The 23,305-nt window shown below is 41.3% G+C and overlaps 1 protein-coding gene across 1 annotated transcript; it reads left to right on the plus strand.

The window, feature by feature from the left end:
• Positions 1 to 620: 620 nt before the first annotated feature.
• LOC140204591 (G-protein coupled receptor 83-like) lies at positions 621 to 22,922 on the plus strand. The gene is made up of 4 exons (XM_072271315.1): positions 621 to 1,177; positions 10,396 to 10,521; positions 18,424 to 18,557; positions 21,404 to 22,922. Exons 1-4 carry the CDS (start codon positions 782 to 784, stop codon positions 22,026 to 22,028), a joined length of 1,281 nt encoding a protein of 426 aa, XP_072127416.1. The 5' UTR covers positions 621 to 781; the 3' UTR covers positions 22,029 to 22,922.
• Positions 22,923 to 23,305: the final 383 nt, after the last annotated feature.

Below are 23,305 nucleotides of genomic sequence, written 5' to 3' on the forward strand. Positions count from 1 at the left end.
TGGAGATACATGTAAGGCCAATTGGTAGCGGAAGGTGTAATTATTCATTACTCAGTTCGTTAGAGCGCTATTGTCATTGCTGAGGGAAACAAAATTGCAGAGCTCGTCCATTCAGTGCAAAACAGCATACTGGCAATCCTGCTTCCCAAATAGATATCCTGGTGATCTATCATTGTAATCGAGAAAATAAAACTGGGAAAATCTAGTGTTTCCCTCTTTTGTTCTTTTTTTATACATACAGTATGATTAATTACTGTGCGATTTAAATGTGCAAGTGTCTTATTTCTGTAAAAGGCAGCAGTTATGTGGGCGTCTCGGCTTATTAACTCGACTCTGAGTGACAGACGGAGCTGTAATTTTAAGTGTTTTGCATTTGAAAGAGAGAGAAAGAAATTATTCGGCCGGCTTGTCCACGAATGACTGGGAAGTGCAGAAACTTCGGACCACTTGGGCAAGTCTCAGTGATAAACTGAAACAGCAAACCGAATGATGAAGCCATCTGATTGGCTGGAAGGAGTGGATTCGATTGGCTGATTCAGAAACCCCGCCTTTCGCGGCTTGCCTGGCTTTGTATAAATGCTGCTCAGCTCGGCTCCGCAATGTTGCTGAAATAAGGGGGCATAAAACCAACGCGACCATATTCCCAACAAAAAAAAGGCTGAGGGCTAATTACTGTATTGCCGCTTTTATAGATAGACTGTTGCGAAAGGCGATGTTTCCATAGCTGTAGACTTGCTGGCTAGAAGACCGACCCAGATGCCCGTAAGTTTGTGAAACTTGAATGATTGCGATGAGCCGCTATCTGTGGCTTCCTTTGTCCTATGTAACCAACTCCGTCCGAAAAAACGGTGAAGAGGTCAATGGCAGCGACTTCTTCTTCGCCCTGTATGGCCTCTCCAACACCACCTCGTTCTTCAATTGGGGCAACCTAACCATCGAAGACTGGGGCATCTTCAACAATCATACCAAGTATGAAGCCGAGTCCAAGAACCCGACTGTGAAGGCGCTGCTGATTGTGGCTTACTCAGTCATCATTGTCATCTCACTGTTCGGCAATGTCCTCGTCTGCCAGGTGGTGATAAAAAACAAGCGGATGCATTCCGCAACAAGCCTCTTCATAGCTAACCTGGCCGTAGCAGATATTATGATCACCCTTCTCAACACCCCATTCACACTGGTAAGCCCTACTTCTTGTCTTAACCAAAGTGGAGATCTCAAGAATTATCTTGAGGTCAAGCCTATTCGAAATATGGTTTAACTCCTGATGGGCGTTTGGGTCAAAAAACAGAGCTTAGAAAGACTTGGACCGTCATTACTCCTGAACATTGAGTAGGCAGAAAATGGCGTTCTGCAAGCCTTAATTTTCTAACGTGATAAACAGTATACTCATAAACAATGAAAAGATTTTGACAGAGTATTTTTCTAAAAGCAGCTTCATGTTTATTACAATGGATGATTAGTCTCAGTACAGTTGTATGGTCATTGTTAATTACCAGGAGAGTATCCTTTCAAAATAAGAATGCCACAATGGAGGTATTGATTAAGTTATTGGAAGATATTCTAAGGGACCAGACATATGAGTATTTACATAGATGGACTGATTAGGGATAATTAGCACAGTTTTGTGTATGGTAGGTTGTGTTTAACTAATCTTATTGAGTTTATTGAGGAAGTTCCCAGGATTGTTGATGAAGACAAAGCAGTAGATGTTGTCTACATGGACATTAGCAAGGCATTTGACACATAGGAGGTTGATCAGGAAAGTTCATTTGCTTGGTATTCAAGATGAGGTGGTAAATTGGATTAGACATTGGTTTTGTGGAAGAAGCCAGAGTGGTAATAGATGGTTGCTTCTAGAGGATGGGTACTGGGCCCATTGTTGTTTGTCATCTATATGAATGATTTTGGTTATAGTGTGGTTAACTAGATCAGCAAATTTGCAGATGACCCCCTAGATTGGGGGTGTAGTAGATAGCAAGGAAGACTATCAGATCTTGCAATGGGATCTGGGTCAGCTGGGAAAATGGCAGTGAATGGTAGGGCACTGTGGAGTGTAGTAGAACAAAGGGATCTGAAAATACAGGTCCATAATTTATTGAAAGTGGTGGCACAGGTAGACAGGGTTGTAAAGAAAGCGCTTGCCACAGAAAATTTACAAGGATGTTGCTGGGACTGGAGGACCTGAGTTATAAGGAAAGATTGAATAGCTTAGGACTTTATTCCTTGGGGCATAGAAGAATAGACAATAGGTGCAGGAGTAGGCCATTCGGCTCTTCGAGCCAGCACCACCATTCACTGTGATCATGGCTGATCATCCACAATCAGTACCCTTTTCCTGCCTTCTCCCCATATCCCTTCACTCCGCTATCTTTAAGAGCTCTATCTAACTCTTTCTTGAAAGAATCCAGAGAACTGGCCTCCACTGCCTTCTGAGGCAGAGCATTCCACAGATCCACAACCCTCTGTGTGAAAAAGTTTTTCCTCAACTCCGTTCTAAATGGTCTACCCCTTATTCTTAAACTGTGGCCTCTGGTTCTGGACTCCCCCAACATCGGGAACATGCTTCCTCCCTATAGCGTGTCCATCCCTTAATAATCTTATATGTTTCAATCAGATCCCCTCTCATCCTTCTAAATTCCAGTGTATACAACCCCAGTCGCTCCAATATTTAATGAGGGGAAATTTCATAGAAGTATACAAAATTGATGGATATAGATAGGTTAAATGCCAGCAGGCTTTTTCCACTGAGGTTGGGTGGGACTACAACAAGAGATCATGGGACTATAACGAGAGATCATGGCTTAATGCTGAAAGTGAAAAAGTTTAAGGTGAACATGCAAGGAAACCTCCTCACTCAGAGAGTTGTGACTGTGTGAAACAAGCTGCCAGTACGTGCGAGCTCAATTTCAATGTTTAAGAGAAGTTTGGATAGGTACATGGATGGTTATGGTCTGGGAGCAAGTCGATCAGACCAGGCAGTTTATATGCTTCAGCATGGACTAGATGGGCCAAAGGGTCTGTTTTTGTGCTGTACTTTTCTATGACACTATATTGCTTCTGCTAACCTTTGACAAATGTGCAGAAATTTCTAGCAGGATCACCAAGTGGGTGAGGAAGGTGCGAAGATGGCAGTCAGTGTCAGAGAAGAATTGAAGTTAGCCATTATCCTTAGGACTTCATGGAAACATTCCTGTGCTCCTATCTGGGAACCAGGGCCAAAGGAATAGTGGGTTCCAGCAGATAGTGTGACAGTCATATGGCATTGATTCCACTGAATATGGTACCCAACTTTCAGTGTTGTGTCTACATTCACCTGCTGATGGGAAATAAGCCACCATATTAACTTTGACATAATTCCATAAGATATTGGAGCAGAATTAGGCCATTCAGCCCTTGAGGCTGCTCTGCTATTCAATAATGGCGATTTATTATCTCTCTCAAACTCATTCTCCTGCCTTCTCCCTGTAAACTTTGATGTATTTACTAATCAAGATCCTGTTAATCTCTGCTTTAAATGTACCAAGTGATTTGGCTTCCACACCTGCCTGAGGCAATGAAATCCACAGAATCGCAACACTCTGGCTAAAGAGAATCCACCTCATCTCTGATCTAAAGGGACATTCTTTATTCTGATGCAGTGCCCCCTGATCTTGGACTCTCCCACTAGTAGAAACATCCTCTTCACAATTCACATCTGAGTTCAGATGTGACCCTGGTTGTGAGGGTTGGGAATGGTCCACTAAAATTTTATGAAATGCTGTTGCCCAAATGATTGGAACTCCTTATCATTCCTTTGGCATTTATTTGCTGAATGAAGGTTACAATGGCAATGCCAGCATTTTTATCTATCCCTGATCACCCCTGAACTAAAGGCAATTAAGCTGATGGCTCTGAGTCACATAGGTCAGGCTGGGAAAGGTCTCTTACTGAAGGACATTAATGAGCTAGATGACTCTTCATAATAATTGAATAGGTTTATGGTTACTGAGACTGATGTAGTAACATATTTCAACTTTTGAGCATCTATTTCAGATCTAGAACATAGACATTGAAGCACAGGAATAGGACTTCTGGCGAATGATATTGCACTGAATGAATCTAATTCCTCCTACCGACACAATGTCCATATGTCTCCCCATTCTCTACACATTTATGTGCCTACCAAAATGCCTCATATGCGCCACAATTGGGTTTGCCTCTAGTTCCACCCCTGGCAGTGCATTCCAGGCACCCATCACTCTATTAAAAATAACTTGACCTATGCATCTCTTTTGAGCTTAACCCACACTTACCTTAAATACACACCTTCTAGTATTCAGCATCTTTATCTTGGGGAGAAAGATACTGGTTGTCTACTTTACCTATGCCTTTCAATCTTTAAACTTCTATCAGGTACCCTCTCAATCTCTGTTTAATTTATTGAAGTATTTTGAATGTAACTTCTCCAGTCTTGGCAAAGATTCTAATAGGTTAACTGCCATGGCAGGATCAATGGTAAAGAATTATAGACGCCTGTCCATTACTTTAATTTATTTACACATACAGCATGGTAACAGGTCCTTGAGGCCCAACAAATGACACCATGTAATCAATTAACCTACGTATTGATCTATACGTTTTTGGAATGTGGAAGGAAACTGGAGCACCCAGAGGAAACCCCATGTAGTCGCGGGAAGAATGTATAAACTCCTTACAGACAGTTGTGGGGTTGAACCCAGGTCAGTGGCACCATACTACCATTATACTATCCGCTATGCTACCAGGCCACCCAATGTGGTGATCTCACTAAAACTTGACGGGGTAGATGCAGAGAGGTTATTTCCCCAAGTGAATTTATCGAGACCAAAGCTCAAAATAAGGAAATGGTCATTCAGGACTGAGCAACAAGAATTGAACTAGGCTGCTGGCACTGCAAGAGTGTTACACAAACTCCTTACTCCTGTGCTTGTAGCTGGGGGAGTGGGATGGGGAAACAGGCAGCTGTGTTATAATCATCGCATTGCTTGCCTTGGGGTTTAAGAGACCACCATCCAGATCTGCATGAATTTATTAGCTTTGCCCAGTTCTATCTGCATGAACATGCATCAAAAAATAGCAGTCCTACCAGTGTGGATATGCACAGTAAAATCCTAGGACTTGAGTTATTGCTGCCAAGGGAATAACCCATTAATTTTCAGCACCACACATTAAGTGTCTCTCCCTCTGTAGGAGTATATAACTACTAACAGAACCCTAATCTGCTAGATCCTAATTCTGTGTCTGCTCCAGGGGACATGTCCTTTGTTTAGCAACCTTAATTTAATTTGAAATTGGGATAATATGCTCAAGGCTGCAATCTTCAATTGAATTAACTATTTGGCATGCCATTGATAATAAAAATTTTAATTAAAGCTTCAGGTACTTTTTTATGACCACTTCACCTGGGAGTAAGTCAACAGTAATATAGACAGGGCATATCAGTTTAAAATCATAACTGTCCTGGATTTCCATTTATTTACAAGTCACCTGAAAAGACAAGGCAAATTAGAGCTTTGACAATCGTGCATGAAAATGCATTGGTAATTGAAAATGTTACTGGCTGATCTTGCCAGGTATATTTTGATCTACAATTTGGTGTTGCCTCTGATCAGTGTGCTTTATTATGCTGGCCGGTCAACTGATTTTCACTGAGTAACAAACACAAAATGCTGGAGGAACTCAGCAGATCAGGCAGCATTTATGATGAAGGATAAAGAGTTGACAGGCCAATCCCTTCATCAGGACTGGAAAGGAAGGGGGAAGAAGCCAGAATAAGGTGGAGGAAGAGGAAGGGGTAAAAGTTAGCAGGTGATAGAGGAGGAGGAAGGGGGATGAAGTAAGAAGCTGGAGGTGATAGGTAGAAGAAGTGCAGAGCTAAAGAAGTAATCTGATAGGTGAGGACAGTGGATCATGGAAGAAAGGGAAGGAGGACAGGCATCAAAGGGAGGTTATGGGCAGGGGTGGAAAAGGGGTGAAAGGGGAATCAGAAATATCCTTGTTTACGATTTTTATCTGATGTCAATATCCACTTTAGTGAACTGATGTGTCAAAGTTGCAATAAATTGGAACCACTACTTCAGGAACCACTACAATTCCTTTCCAAATGGGTGATATAACTAGCCCTGTTTCTCTCCAGTTAAGGTCTAGATCAAACTGGGTTAGTTAATTAGGAAGATGAACCCCTAATATCATTGTGCTGGAGTGTGTATCTTGTATTCTCTTAAATCCACCCACCCCTTCTACCAACTCTCATTGTGCTGATGTGGCAGGTAGTATCCAATCCAGAGAAGTGTGAAGTAATATAATTTGGAAGATTGAACATGAGGCAGGGAATATAATTATTGGAAGGATTCTTAGTGTGGAGGGACAGAAGGATTTTGGAGTCCAAGCACATGGGTCTCTTAAAATTGCTATGCAAGTTGATATGGTGGCGAAGAAAGCATATGGTGTGTTGGCTGATTGAGTTCAAGAGCCCTGTTGTGGCTCTATAAAACTCTGGTTAGACCACACTTCAAGTTTAGTGTTCAGTTTGGTCACCTTTGGAAGGATGTGGAAGGTTTAGAGAGAGTTTACCAGAAGCTTGAAAGAGGAGATTTACCAGGACCTTTCTTGTATGGAAAACTTGAACAAACTAGATTTTTGTTTGGAGTAAAGGGGGATGAGTGCCAACTTGATAGAGGTGTATAAGATCATAAGAGGCATAGGTAAAGTGTACAGTCAGTGCCTTTTCCCAGGTAGGCAATGGCTAATACAAGAGGGCATCTTTTTAAAGTAAGTGAGGAAGGTTTAGGGTTTTCAATATGATAAGCTCCTGGAATGCACTGCCAGAGTAGTAGAGCTGATGCACTGGGGACATTTAAGAGGCTCTTGGAGATGTGCATGGATGAAAGAAAAATGATGGGATAAGGCAAGAGTTCCCAATCTGTGGTCCATGGATCCCTTGCTTAATGGTATTGGTCCATGACATAGAAATGATTGGGAACTCCTGGGCCAGGGGCTATGTAGGAGGAAAGGGTTAGATAGATCATGGAGTAGGTTTAGATAGATGGGCGCTGCATTGTGAACTGAAGTGCCTGTACTGTGTTGTACTGTTTTAGGTTCCAGTGGAATATATTAGGTTTAAATACAAGCCAGGTGAAGTGCCTGCTTCAATCTATTTAGAAACATGCTATGCTGGTTAGAAACAAGCAACGAGCATATAAAAAAGGTGCATTAAAAAAAAAATTTGGCATGCTTGGAGCGTAATGACAAGACACTTCAACCCTATCATTTGCAAGCTCCTTGATCCCCTTAAATCAAGTGTTTTTCCAATATGGAAGAATATCATGTGAGCTGAAGGAACATGTGGACATTTAATTTGGCTGTACACCAAACATGATTCTGCTTTCATGATAAATTCCCAGTTCTGAGGAAACAGATAACGTAGCCAATGTTTTTCATCTTGCATTTAGATATTCATCAAGTTGTTGTCATTATATAACAATGAGTTTAAACTTAATTTGATGACAAACCTTAGTAAGTTTTACGTTCTGTCAAATTTGCATCTCAAGCCATCAGTAAAGTGACAGCAAAGTACTAGGAAATTTTGATCTATGAGCTGTGCCTTTGGGTTTTGACTGAACAGAGTGCTCAAGGTTTCACTTAAAACTTGCCACCAGAGTGTAAGTTTAAGCATTTTGTTTTTGACCTATTTAATTGATTTAATTGAGTTTAATTGGGTTCCAGGATGATCATGCGCAGTTGGTTAATGTAATGGCATGATGAAGACAATGGGGAGAGGGGGAGGAAATGTCTCACTCTCTGTAAATTAGATTTATTTTTTCTGAGGTGGACATGAGTAGTACAACACAGAAACAGGCCTTTTGGCCCACCTAGTCCATCGCAAAACCATTTAAACTGCCTACTCTCATTTACCTGCACTGGGGCTATGGCCCTCCAAACCCTTTCTATCCATATACCTACACAAACTTCTCTTAAATGTTGAAATTAAACTAACATGCACCACTTTCACCTTTCACACATCACTCAAGATCTCTGGTTGTAGTCAGTGGAAAAAGCCTGCTTGCATTTACCCTATCTATGCCCCTCTTAATTTTGTATACCTCTATCAAATCTTCCCTCAGTACTCTACGTTCTAAGGAATAAGTCCTAATCTATTCAATCTTCCCTTATAAATCGGGTTCTCCTGACCTGGCAACATCCTTGTAAATTTTCTCTGCACTCTTTCAAACATCTTTCCTATAGGTACACAAATGCACACAATACTCCAAATTAGGCCTCAACAATGTCATATACAACTTCAACATAATATGCCAACTTTGTACTCAATCCATGGATTTGTGTAGGCCAATGTGCCAAAAGCTTTCTTTATGACCCTATCTACCTGTGACACCACTTTCATCAAATTATGGACCTGTGTTCCCAGACCTTTCTTTCTGCCACACATCTCTGTGCCCTACCATTCACTGTAGGACCTAGTCTGGTTAGTGCTACCAAAGTGCAACACCTCACACTTGTCTGCATTAAATTCCATCTGCTATTTTCAGCCCATTTTTCCAGCTGATGCAGATCCCTCTGCAAGCCACGATAGCATTCCTTGGTGTTCACTACACCACCGATCTTGGTATCATCTGCAAATTTGCTGATCCAGTTTACACATTGACATCTATATCAACAATCTGGATAATAAACAGCAACAGACCCAGCACTGATCCATGTGACCACTAGTCACAGGCCTCCAGTAAGAGATGCAACCATCTACTACCACTCTCTGGCTTCTCCCATAAAGCTAAGGTCTAATCCAGTTTACTACCTCAACTTGAACACCAAGTGGCAAAACCTTGACCAACCTCCCATGCAGAACCTTGTCAAATGTTTTGCTGAAGTCTATGTAGACAACATCCACTGTCTTTCCTTCATCCACTTCCCTGATAACTTCCTTGAAGAACTCTATAAGATTGGTTAGATATGACCTACCACACAAACTATGCTGACTATCCTTTATCAGTCCATGTCTATCCAAATACTTTTACATCTGGTCCCTTAGAATACCTTCCAATAACTTATGTCACTCACAGGTCTACAGTTTCCTGGTTTATGTTTAAGCCTTTATAAACAGTGGAACAACATTGGCTACCCTCCAATCCACTGGTACCTCTCCTGTTGCTAAGGATGATTTTAATATTTCTGCAAGGGCCCTGGAAATTTCCGCACTTGCCTCCCATAGAGTCTGAGGGAACACCTTGTCAAGCCCTGGGAATTAATCCACCTTGATTTGCCTCAGGATAGCAAACACCACCTCCTCTGTGCAGGGTCCTTGAAGTTGATGCCACTTTGCCCCACTTCTCTAAACTCCATTTCTGCCTCCTGAGTAAATACAGATGTAAAAAAATATTTAAGATCACCCTCATTTGTTTTGGCTCCACATATGGATTACCATTCTGGTCTTCCAGAGGACCAGTTCTATTCCTTATTAATTCTTTTGCTCTAACGTATCTGTAGAATCCCTTAGGAGACTGAGAGGAAAATTAGATCAACCATGATGAACTGCTGGAGAAGTCTCAAAGGGCCAAATGGCCTAATTCTGCTCCTGTTTCTTAGGATCTTGTGGTTTTTTGATTCTCCTTTGTGTTGTCTGCAAGAGCAACTTCATACTTTCTTTTAACCCTCCTGATTTCTTAAGTGTTCTTTTGGATACCTTGTACTTCATAAGCACCTCATCATATCATAAAATCCTCAATCTATAAAGGCAAAATCTGTGGAACTGTAGCATTCACATTCCTGGGGCATTTTTTGTGAACACATTTGATGACTAAGTGATTGATCTATCAGTGTAGGACTTCACTTGAAGTACTTCAGGCTACATGATCTGCTGAATGCACCTTTATATGGATTATCTACATGACCACCCGACCATTTGAGAAGAATTGAACTGTAAAGTTGATTGGAAAGGTGGTATATTACTACAACAGTGTTGGTACATTCACTCACTTCCCCTGCTCTACAGGCTAATTGAATAAATTGCAGTTAGAAACATTAAATTGAAATAAAAATAAGTAAACTACAATAATCAGTATTTCTCCAAGCATGCTGCAGTGGTTGCTATGGTAGCTGTTAAAATTAGGGACACATACAGCAACCTAAAAGTGGTTAAATACAGTCCTTCCCAAACCTACTGAGTGGAATCATGTTCTACATGACCAGTGAAGGAAGTTAAATTTTACTATGTTCATAATTTATGGTCAATTTGAGAGCAGGCAACACATGCAGTATAGCGAGCAGTTCCTCTACTCTTGGTGTTGAAAGGTCCATTAATTATCTGCAGAAAATGAATAAATATTGCAATTTTATTGACATTTATTCCTTTTTCTCTTGCAGGTCCGCTTTGTGAATAGCAACTGGGTGTTCGGCAAGTTGATGTGTCATGTTAGTCGCTTTGCTCAGTACTGTTCTGTGCACGTTTCTGTCCTGACCCTCACTGCCATTGCTCTTGACCGGCACCAGGTACAGTATCTACAGGAAAGGCAGCAAAACACAAAACCTTCTGCAACTGATTGGGAACTAGCGTGGGAGAAGATTCACTATATTACAGGATTCAAACAAAAAGATACCCAAGCATAAAGGTTTTTCAAATGTTTCCTGCAATGCAGTAAGACTTAATAAATGTTTCTTGTGCAGTGAGAAGCTTGCTCTCGGCACACTGCTACATTCTGTTTGCAAGTGCCACATCATAATGCCAATCTGGCCCCAGACCCCTGTAAGGCCTTGTCCCAGGATTGAACATGGGGGAATAAATACAGAATGTTGGAGGAACTCAGCAGGCCAGGCAGCATCTATGGAAAAAAGTACAGTGGACACTTCGGGCCAAAACCCTTCGGCAGGACTAGTGAGGAAAAAAAGCTGAGGAGTAGATTTCCAATCAACCCTCTCATCCTGCCTTTCAAATCTACTCCTCAGCTTTTTTTCTCCAGTCCTGCCAAAGGGTTTTCCATAGATGCTACCTGGCCTGCTGAGTTCCTCCAGCATTTTGATTGTGTTGTTCGGATTTTCAGCATCTGCAGATTTTCTGTTGTTTATGGGGGAATAAATACTCAAAGCAGCTTGTTAGCCAATGTCAGTCCTTTCTTTGGCTGTTATTACACCCTAATAGCTAATCAGTAAATGTTATCAACGAATAGATGTCTCCAAGCCAACACTGAATGTGGGGCCATCTAGTTCTGGGCTATTAGTGCCCTCAACAGGATAGAAATTTTTCCTGAAGAGAGTTCTCAGCCTGAAGAATCGATTGTTTATCTATTTCCATAGATGCTGCCTGACCTGCTGGGTTCCTCCTGCATTTTGTGTGTTTGACTAGGGAATCTGTAGTTTTTCTATGAAATTAAAAACAATCTTGTTTTGATGTGAGTGAGGGCCTCTGTCGGTCAGGGTTGATATTGCATCCTAGCTGTCTAGATACGCAAGCCCGGGCAGTACGATATGGAGAGCAAGCTGTTGCCCATGTAGCAAGCTCCCCCTCTCCATGCATCTGATGAGCCCGAGGAACCAGCAGAGACTGATAGAATTTGGCAGCAGCAGTGTTGTAGGAGTCGCCAGTCAGCAATGAACTCAATGTAGGACTGCCTTAGGGACCCCAGCTCTGGATTTTTTCCCTCTCGGTTTACTTCTGAGCCTTCTCCATGAGTGGATATAGCCACAAGGCAACAGAGGTCTGAGATCAGTTTTCCTTCTCTTAGATGAGCTGCCAACCATGGCTGACGAGCCCCATCTGCCCAAAACAACTGTCTTTGAGGTGCCAGTAACCCTGCTTTGCACCACCTCCTGACAGTAGAAACTGTTCCGCGGAGCTTAGTAGCTAAACCACACATGAAGGCCAGGTTGGTTGTCAGAGGATATTTGAGGCCCACACCATTGGGAGCATTTAATAGGTAGTGGGAGCTTGTCCCCATTACCACCCCCCTGCTACAACAACCTTAAGAAACCTATTTTGATGTATTACTGGATATAGCTATAAAAATTCCTAGAAGGATTACATTAAACTTCTCTCTTCATATGCGATGTTTCCAGTTAAGGTCTCCATTGATAAGAATGATTTTCATATTTTAGATAGACGCTCACTTCGTATACAGTTGAGATCTGGAAGATCCACCAGCAGTGAGGTTGTGGCAAGATTACTTGTTAGTTCAAACCATCTGGGGCTGTAATTCTGTTCGTATTACCTGGTTATGCCTGTGAATGCCCAGATAGGTTTGCATGCTATTGTGCATTGACAATTTGTTACTTTCACACATGGGCTTATATTGTCACAGGAAAAGTTTCCAAAGGTGAATTAATCAAATAGTTCATAACATTAAAAGTTTTCAGGATGTCATGAGGCAGGATATCAATTCCACTCAGACATCTGTGTTGAAAGGACATGTTTCCCCACATAGCCAGCACTTCCATTTCCAACGTAAATTATCCTTGTGGATTAGATTTGGAGCCAGACATGGACTGATAACATTAACAAAATTTTGCCACGAAACATGGCAGCATGGTAGCATAGTGGTTAGTGAAAAACTATTACAGCACCAGCAACTCAGGATCATTTCCGCCGTTGTCTGGAAGAATCTTCTATGTTCTCCCCACAACCGCATAGGTTTCCTCCCTCTGTCTGAAGATTATGTCTTAGTAGGTTAATTGACCACTAAATTGGAATTGGGTGGCATAGATCCATTGAGCTGGAAGAGCCTATAACCATGTTGTATCTCTAAATAAAAATACTGGAAATTGGTCTATGATTGATCTGCTTTTAAAGACAAGTAATAGCAAAAAGTCCAGATCAATATGTACTGCAGATTTGTTGTAAATTATGTGACTGAAATATAACATAAGAAATGACAGATGGTACCATTTTACAATCTGTCTGATTCTGCAATTCAGTAAAATCACTGATCCTTGAATGGCTACTTCTATCTGACCGACATGCAGGATCACTTAAGACTCAAACATCTTGATCTTGACTCAGATATTCAATGATGGGGCGTCCAGAAGTTTTGGGAATATCAAATTCTGGATTCACAACCCTCTCTAGTTAAGAAATTTCTCAGTGTTATCTCAAATAGCAGACCTGATTTCTCAGCTCTACTTCCTTTACTAGATCCGTATTCTCCCAGCATTTAGACATAGAGGGACGTGGGTAGAAGGTATGAACAGAGTGCAGAATTTGGATGATCACATTGAATAGTGAAGCAGACTCGAGGCTAGATGAACTGTTCCTAATTTCTTAGGAATATTCCACTAATTTCTTGAGGGTGGCATAGAATCATATCCATTAACATAATGCCTTGCACCACCATTGCCCTTGGGTTAAAATTCCTAACACTCTATGTAAAGAGTTTGTATGCTCTTCCATTGGCTGTGTGGGTTTTCTCTGGGTGCTCAAGTTTCCTCCCACATTCCAAAGATGTACAAGTTAGGATTAGTAAATTGTAGGCATGTTATGTTGGTGCTGGAAACAGTGACACTGTGGGCTGTTCCCAGTACAACCCTCTGACTGTGATGGTCGTTGATGTATTTCACTGATGTTCAAAGTACATTTATTGTCAAAGTATGTATACAGTATACAACAGACACATAGAAAACCTACAGCACAATACAGGGCCTTCGACCCACACTGATGTGCCGAGCATGTACTTTAGAAATTACCTAGGGTTCCCCAGGTAGTCTTGAGATTCATCTTCCCACAAACAGCCACAAAATAAAGAAACACCATAGAACCCATTTAAAGAAAACTCCCACTCAAGGCCATCAAATGTGCAAAAAAAAAAGAAAACAAATTGCACAAACAGCAAAAAGCAAGCAAATAACACACAAGTTATTAAACATTAAACCGTAGAGTCACCAGAAATGAGTCCATAGCCACGAGCCACTGAGGCAAGTAAAGCCAGTCCAGGAGCTGATAGCTGTGGCTGCAGACACTGAGTCAGTCAGTTCTGCACTGTGTCAATGGCTTCAGACCACAGCTGTAGATACAATTCTGCAATGAAAATGCCATGATCAAATTGGACAAATGGTAAAGTGCTTTCAGCACTAAGGATATTAAACATCGAACTGTAGTCAAAAGTGAGTCTGCAGTCATGAGCTGCGAGTTGCCTAGACAATCACACCCTTCAGCGTGGGACCCAAAACTACTGCACTTTCTGCTGGCAGCAGTGAGGGGGAGACTGGACAAACACAGGCAGACTGAACCAAACATCTATTCAGTTTCTGCTCCCGTCCTTGTCAATTCTGATCTTGCTCAACACTTTAATTGGCACAGAGTAATGGAGCCGACCACAGGTTTGTATTCTGCCATTAGCAATTGATGCACCTTGCATCCCCAGCAACGGCCATAGCTGCTCCCCACGCCGAAACCCTCAGGAGATCGTAGAAGCAGCAGATCGTTCAGTCAGCCCAAAACATTCTTAAAGGGGAAATTACAGGTTGCAATCGATCCTAGTTCAGTAGAAATGTACTTTGAAGAAGAGTATCCAGCAGTTTTGTCAGCTGTCTGCAATTTGCCATTGGTCACTGGTGCCATCTTGCCAGAAATGTTGTGATGTCCTTGTGACAAATAACTAAAGCTAACCTTGCTTTGTCAGATCCTCTAAGAATGGTACAAATTCCACTAAAATAATGAGAACAATAATCCATTTATTTAAGCTGAGGAGAAGTGCTTCAGAGTGCTCCTGAGCATAATGGGTTCTAGCTAGTTATTACCTCAAGGTGCCTGGTGTCATTCCCAAACTTACTTGAGGACTCCAACGAATGAGACAGGCAGCTCAGAATTGGCTTGTTAAAGATAGTTTGACTCTACTTGATGTACAGTGGATTATGTATTAATAACTCACATTGTTCATTTCTCAAGACTCAACTTCTCTGAACAAACCTCCAAATACTGTCATCATGCACAACATCTAGTGGTCCTGTGATCTGTCTTGAAGGCTGATGTCTGAACATCCTCGAAGAGGCTGAACCGTTGCAATGCATCAGACCCTGATGAAGTACCTGGCAGGGTATTGAAATTCTGTGCCAACAAGATGTCTGGCGTGTTCAAGGACATCTTCAACCTCTCATTTCAGTAGTTGGAAACTCCTGCCTGCTTCAAAAGGGCATCAATTGTACCAGGGCATAAGAGCAGAGTGAGCTGCCTCAATGACTAACACCTAGTAGCACTCACATATACTGTGATGAAATTCTTTGAGTGTTTGGTCATGGCTAGGATTAACTCCTGCCTGAGCAAGGACCTACAGTAGATCTGCTACAATTCGTCTACTGCTGCAGTAGGTCTACAATAGATTCAAACTCATCGGTTTCCCTTTTGGCTTCGGAGCACCTAGAGAGCAACAAAACATATGACAGGTGGCAGTTTATCAATTACAGTTTGGTGTTCAACATACCTAATCGACAGGCTTCAAAACTTGGGCCACTGTAGCTCTCTCTGCAATTCGATGGGTAATAATATCTCCTTGCTATCAACTAGGTACATCTCAAAGACGTGTGTATAACCTACTGCTCTACTCTACACTCGTGACTGTGGTTAAGCACAGCTTAAGTGCCATCTATAAATTGGCCTATGGCAGCACTGTTGGCAGAATCTCAGATAGCAACAGGAATGTAAGGTGTATAGGAGTGAGGTAGATCATCTAGTAGAGGAATGTCAGAACAACCTTGTAGTTAACATCAAAAAGATCAAGGAATTGATTGTGGCCTTCAGGAAGGGGCAAGTTGGAATAACATGCGTCCTCATTGAGGGGTCAGTGGTAGAATGGATGAATAGCTTCCAGTTCCTGGGTGTCTGTTTCTCAGGATCTATCCTGGGACCAAGATAGATCCATCCTGACAGCACAAAGAATGCTGGAGGAACTCAGCAGGTATTCAACACAGATGCATAGATGCTGCCTGGCCTGCTTAATTCCTCCAGCATTTTGTGTTGCTTGGATTTGAGCATCTGCAGATTTTCTCTTGTTTGTGACTAGATCTATCCTGATGCAGGAATGAAGAAGGCACTACTTCATTAGGATTTTAAAGAGATTTGGTATGCCACCAAAAGCTTTTCCAAATTTCTACAGATGTCTGGTGGAGATCATTCTGACTGATTACACCACATCATCACATTCTGGTATGGAGGCTCCAATGCACAGAACTGAGAGGCTGCACAGGATAGACGAGGCCAGCTCCATCATGCTCCAACCCTCCCCACTGTCGAGGACATCCTCCAGAATGATGGATGCCAACTTCTTGAAGCATCACTTAAGGACCCCCAGCATTTGGGACATAGCCTCTTCTCATTGCTACCATCAGGGAGAAGGTACCCTGAGCCTGAAAACTCACTCAATGTCTTAACAATAGCTTCTTCCTCTCTGCCATCATATTTCTGAATGATCCATGAACACAACTTCATTAACACTACATATTTATATTTTGTAATCTATAATAAATGTTATGTTTTGCATTGTAATGCCATTTAAACAAAAAAAAACAAATTTCATGACATATGGATTTTAACTCTGGTTAAAATAAACCTGATTCTGATTCAAATCTGAGCCTTCATCAATTTCTAATCAGAAATGTTACTTTTAATTACAGTTATAAAACCCACAAAAGGCCATTCTTATTTTCTACACAACAGTTCCTTTAAAATTTGTCTTCAGCAGTTAATAGTCTCATTAAGTATAATTCACACATCCCAGAGGGGAGCTGTTCTGATGAGAAGTTATTCACTGAAAATCAAACAACCTTCACTTGCCAATAGTTCACATTTTTTAAAAATTTATCTCAAATAATGAAATTCAGTGCAAATAGGCTTCTGAGTGGGAAGTGGATGAGAAATTTGTGATGACCTTGTTCAACATTACTATTTCACCTTCAATCAAACCAATACACTTTTATGTTAAACATGGTCTTGCGTTTACCATAATATACTGTGCAGTATTGCAAGCAGAGTATTTGGAACATATATCTTTAGAAATTAAGAATAAACCTGTATTTTAGGAAATTCAGATTCTAACTTATTAGTAACCTGTGTTGAGTAAAAAGATAAATGGATCCACTAGGATTGCAGCTGTGAACAACACAATTTTCTTGCTGAACACTTTCCTCTCTGAAGTACCTTCTTAAACTTTTCTTTTCCAAAGCAACTTCATGATTACCTCCTAGAGAAGATGTTTGTGAGTAATTTGCAATCGTCTCTAGTGCCTGTAGTCTAGAGGAAAAAATTGCAGCTAGATTATACTACTTGTCACTGTCCAACAATGCCACCTACAGCAGCAGTCTTCGCATACTTCATCTTGCATATGAAGAAAAGCAACTTAAGGATCCAACACAGAGAGGTGCCCTGGGGAGATTTGACAGCTTCAGGCTTCTGCCAGAACCACATTCTTAGATGGTAGCCCACACTAAATGCTGGAGAAACTCGGCAGGTCAGGCAGTATCTATGGAAATGAATAAACAGTTGACGTTTCAGTCCGAGACCCTTCTTCAGGATTGGACAGGAAAGGGGTAGACGCCAGAATAAAAAGGGGAAGGAGGATAGCCAGAAGGTGATAGGTGAAGCTGGGTGGGTAGGACAGATAAAGGGAAATTTGATAGGAGAGAAGAGTTAGCTGTGGGAGGAGGGGACCCGGAGGGAGATGATGGGCCGGTGAGAAGAGATAAGACACCAGAGTGAGGGATAGAAGAAGAGGTGTTCTTAGATGGTGTTGGTTGTTAATGCATATGGCACATTTCATGGTATGTTTTGATGCAAGTGTGATAAATGCATCTGAATCAAGGGAGGGAAGTGGAAACGTAGGGGATTCTGGAAGCACAGCAAGCAGCATCAGTGAGGGTGTGTTGACCTGCTGAAAAATCACGGCTGGAGTACTGTGCTCAGCTCTGGTCACCACACTTGAGGGAGTGGGAGTGAATGGTTCAAAAGAGGGGGAATTTCAGCAGCAAGGTTAGATTGTGGAAACAGAATTTTTTCTCCTTGGAACACGGGTGCTTATCAGGAAATCAGATGGATACACACAAGGGCATGAGTTGCCCCCATCAATGAATGATTTGAGGACTACAGATTCAAAGTGATGGGCAAAATATGGGGGTGGGGGGAAGTGAGGAGTTAAAATTCATTTTTCCTTGGGTCAATCAGGACATTTGAAAGGTGGTACTCTCCTAGGTGGTCATATTCTCTTCCTTAGACTTTACAGAGCTAAGGAAGAGAATAGGACTGTTTAGTTGTTCTATACCATGTTAACATGGAATTTGATGGACTGACTTATCATTGTCAATGTCATGAATTCTTTGATATAACACTTCCTCTATAGTGAGAGTCTCTGCATTATATCGCGTGTGTTAGCTAGGTTGTATGGGACACCCATTGATATGGCTTATCATTGCTTTACACAGGTTATCATGCATCCCTTGAAGCCGAGAATGTCTAAGGCTAAAGGAGTTCTCTGCATCATCATCATTTGGATCATGGCTACAGGTTTCTCTCTTCCACATGCAATCTACCAGAAGTTGTTTAAAGTTGAATACAGGTGAGACAAAAATCAAACAACCAAACATGGAAGGCTTTCATCATTGTATATTATCTCATTTCATTAAGGTACACCTAAAAGGGCATTTTCTTTGGCACTCTCTCAGCATCAAATTCTGCGGCCTTGAGTGATTATACTCAGAAAATGAATAATGATATTAGAACAAGGAAATAGTTTTCACAATGCAAGAAAGCACAGTATCAGATGGTTTTTCTTAGCTATTGGCTTAACTCTTGCCAAAGTTTAGTTTTCTGATTTCCCATCTGACTAGTAAATGCTTTAACCATGCTGTGAGTCTAGTTATAGGCAGTTGGCCCTAGATTTGATTTTTGATCTCTGCTGGACTACTAGCTAAACTGCATCTCTCTATGGACTCATGTAAATCAATAAATCATGCACCTTTCCAATGTTATGATTAATTAGTCTTTTCTCTAGATTTTCAAATCTTGGAGTTGATAATACAGGCTTAGTTGCAAGATGGCCATCTCCATATTTTTCATAGAAGTTGCAAATGAGTGTCATGCTATAAACACATAGAACAAAACTGTAGTTGGGCTGAGAAGCATTTTTTTCACATCAACTCCCACATCGCTCAAAGCAAAACTCTGCAGATGCAAGGATACAAATAAAACCAAAAAAAAAATGTTGAAAATGCTCAGAAGGACAGGCAGCATCAATGGAGAATAATCTTTGATCTGAATTGTTAATTCTCTATGTTTTCTTCCCCACCAATTTTGCCCGGCCAGTTAAGTATTTAAAGCACTTCCTATTTGATTATCATCATTGAATATCACCCTATTATTCCTTGATCTGGACTATTTCTTTAATTTTGTATCTTATAGTAACCTTGCATCTTTGCACTGTACTGCTGCTACAAAGCTACCAACTTTACATTCAAAGTCAATGATAATAAATCAGATTGTGATATTTCATTTGTTGGTTGACTTTCAATTCCTGCGTAAAGCTTAAATGAGCATTTTCCTTTGCCAGCTGAAAATGGATTTGGGTAATAATGAATTGTTGTGATTCTTCAGGAACAAGAGTTGCTGATGGCTCAACGAATTATTCAATGAGAGATGAAGGTCTTGGCTTCATTGCCAAATTGTGTGATTGACCAAATCATACAAAACCACATCACAGAGCCATTCAGATAGCTGCAAGTTATGGCCTAGTTAATGCTGATAGATCACAACACCTGTTGAGATTACCATTGGTTAAAAAGGTAAATTGGAACAGCAGCAGAACAAAGAAATTTGTGAATACAGATCCATAATTCCTTGGAAGTGCTATCATTGGTAGATAAGTGTAAAAAGAGCTTTTCACACATTACCCTTCACAAATCAGAGTATTGACTACAGGATTTGGGATGTTATGTTGAAGTTACATAGGACATTGGTAAGGCCAAATTTGGAATATTGTGTGCAGTTCTGTTCACCTACCTGCAGGAAAGATATCAGAAAGTTTGAAAGAGTATAGAGGAAACTTTGCAAGGCTGTTGCTGGGACTTGAGGACCTGAGTTGTAAGGAAAGGTTTAATAGGTTAGGACTATATAGAAACATGGAAACATAGAAAATAGGTGCAGGAGTAGGCTATTCAGCCCTTCGAGCCTGCACCGCCATTCAGTATGATCATGGCTGATCATCCAACTCAGAACCCTGTACCTGCCTTCTCTCCATACCCCCTGATCCCTTTAGCCACAAGGGACATATCTAACTCCCTCTTAAATATAGCCAATGAATTGGCCTCAACTGTTTCCTGTGGCAGATAATTCCACAGATTCACCACTCTCTGTGTGAAGAAGTTTTTCCTCATCTCGGTCCTAAAAGGCTTCCCCTTTATCCTCAAACTGTGACTCCTCGTTCTGGACTTCCCCAACATCGGGAACAATCTTCCTACATCTAGCCTGTCCAATCCCTTTAGAATTTTATATGTTTCAATCAGATTCCCCCCTCAATCTTCTAAATTCCAGAGAGTATAAGCCTAGTTGGTCCAGTCTTTCATCATATGAAAGTCCTGCCATCCCAAGAATCAATCTGGTGAACCTTCTTTGTACTCCCTCTATGGCAAGGTGTCTTTCCTCAGATTAGGGGACCAAAACTGCACACATATCTCTGGTGCACAGGGAAATGAGGAGAGATTTAATAGAGGTATACTAAGTAGTGAGAGTTATAGGTAGGGTAAATACAAGCAGTCTTTTCCCACTGATATTGGGTGAGGTGAGGGCTAGAGGCTATAGGTTAAGTATGAAAGGAGAAATGTTTAAGGAAACCTGAGGGGGAACTCTTTCACTCAGACCTTAGTAAGAGTGTGGAACAAGCGGTTAGTGGAAGTGATGGGTCCAGGTTCAATTTCAACACTTGTGAGAAGTTGGGATCGGTACATAGATGGGAGGAATATGGAGGGCTATGGGCCAGGTGCAGGTTGATGAAGCTCGGCAGAATTATAGATTAATGGGGTTTAAAGATCAGGTTTCTGTGCTGTAATGCTCTATGACTGTATGGGAAGTAATTATTAATTGACCACTAAATGATTGTGATTAGCAATGACTACAACTCAACATGAGTAGTCTTTCCAATTGTGTTGCACTCTCCGTAGAACTGTAAATAGTTTTAAAAGTGCACCAGTGGGTAGGTATTTATTGTGGAGTAGTTGACTTCAGAGAGGTGGTTCAATGCACTCTCTGCCTGACCTTCATTTCTGCTGGAGAATTTCTGAATGAGTAGTAGAGGTGATGCTCCTTGTCTGGCCAATGTAGTAAATTCTAATTTCCACGGCAATCAGAGGAAGTCTGCTCCCTGTGTGAAATCATCAGCACAGTGAATCACTTGTACATTCTGTGTTCCAGGAAGGAGCGAGTGCGAAGTTTGTGTCTCCACAATTTCCCACAGCCAGCAGATTTGTATTGGAAGTATATGGACTTGTCTACTTTTATTCTCCTCTATGTTCTGCCACTCCTGATCATAAGCGTGGCCTACACTACAGTGGCAAAGAAGCTGTGGTTGCGGAATGCCATTGGGGACATCACTGTGGAGCAATACTTTGCCCACAGGCGTAAGAAAAAGATGATGCTGAAGATGCTGATGCTGGTGGTGGTGGTGTTTGCTGTCTGTTGGTTTCCCTTGAACTGCTACTTGGTGCTCATCTCCAGCAAGGCCATCAACACCAACAACGCCTTGTACTTCACCTTCCACTGGTTTGCCATGAGTAGTACATGTTACAACCCCTTCATCTACTGCTGGCTGAACGCAAATTTCCGATCTGAATTCAAATCCCTGTTGAGTATTTGCAGGAGGAGGAGGGCCACCCACGTGCAACAGCTTGCCGACAGCCCCCCTCCCTACAGGCAGGCATGGAATGATGGGAGAAGCCACAAGAGGATCAGTGAAGCTCGGAATCCACGGTTTAGCACCAACACAAACTCCGCAAGGACTGATATTTCCATTGTGGAACCCATTGTGACAGTCGGCTAAATAATGAATCAAAGACACTGTAACTACCATCGTTCCACAACCAGAAAACGTCCAAGGGTCTCTCAGGCTTATAAAGTTAATTCTTAGGATGGGAACATTGCTGGCAAGGCCGATATTTTGGCACCAGTTCAGTAGCACTGAGAAGGTTGGTATGGGGCCTCTACAATTGTTTGACACAAGCTTGCTCAGTCACTTCAGAAACAGAATGTGGTAAGGATACCAGAGTTTCTTCCTTGAGTGGCATTTGCGGTAGAAATAAAAATAAGATGTGAAATGACCAGTCAGCTGCCTTGTGTCCATGTTTATAAAAATGCAGTGTTTCAAATTTGAGTTTAATGTTGCAAGCCAATGGATTACTGATAACGCAGCATAAACCCAAGATCACTGCATCACTTACTGTGAAGGTCATAATAAAGACTGGCAACCACTTAAGAATGACCAGTTTTCAAGGACATTATGGGAAATTTGTTGAAGGATTTTTAATGTATTCCTCAATTAATTCCAAGTAATTGATCACTTTCTGCAGAGTACAGTAAAATGGGCTATCAGATGAATCAGTGCTTCTTGTCAGAATTATGTTGGTATTGTAAACTTATTGAAAGTCTGAATTGATGCTGTTATTGTCAGTAATTTGTACAAAGAGCATACTAATATATAAATTAAAATCCTGATGAAGGGTCTCCGCCCAAAATGTCAACTGTTTATTTCCTTCCATATGTAGATGCTGCCTGACCTTCTGAGTTCCTCCAGTGTTTTGTGTGTGTTACTCTGAACTTCCAGCATATGAAAACAATCTCTTGTGCTTAATATGTAAATGTATTACTTTGCTTTGTACTATCTTTGCTAATGTATTGATTTTGCAAAGTTGCAAGGCTAAAATTAAACATGTTATTACGGAGTCGATTAAACTACATGATGGAGTATGCAACGTAATTAAATTACTTAATTGATAAACATGGCTCTACCTCTCAGTAACAGCATATATTGGAACTGCATTAATTACCAACATCAGGATCCATTGATTAATTGGAGACGCAGTTTATCCATGTCTCTGGATTGTGGACATCATTTTTTTTAGTCTTCATAAAACATTTAGTTGTTTTTGTGTATTTTTTAAACTGAACTGCTATTTTTCATTCCTTACCTTGATGCCCCCATCACTCTGTCTATCTCTGCTCCTGATTCATCCTATCTGGCCTGCTGGGCCATCATCCTATCACAGGGGTCCACAACCTTTTTTGCACCGCGGACCGGTTTGATATTGACAATATTCTTGC

Source organism: Mobula birostris, chromosome 10, assembly GCF_030028105.1.
Source record: "Mobula birostris isolate sMobBir1 chromosome 10, sMobBir1.hap1, whole genome shotgun sequence".
Classification (NCBI taxonomy): Eukaryota; Metazoa; Chordata; class Chondrichthyes; order Myliobatiformes; family Myliobatidae; genus Mobula; species Mobula birostris.

Bases quoted from the DNA above. Each gene is read 5' to 3' on its own strand.
- LOC140204591 (XM_072271315.1), top strand. From the start codon at position 782: ATGATTGCGATGAGCCGCTATCTGTGGCTTCCTTTGTCCTATGTAACC. The intron at 1,178-10,395 runs GTAAGCCCTACT...TTTCTCTTGCAG, and splicing joins TCAACACCCCATTCACACTG to GTCCGCTTTGTGAATAGCAA. The intron at 10,522-18,423 runs GTACAGTATCTA...TGCTTTACACAG, and splicing joins TTGCTCTTGACCGGCACCAG to GTTATCATGCATCCCTTGAA.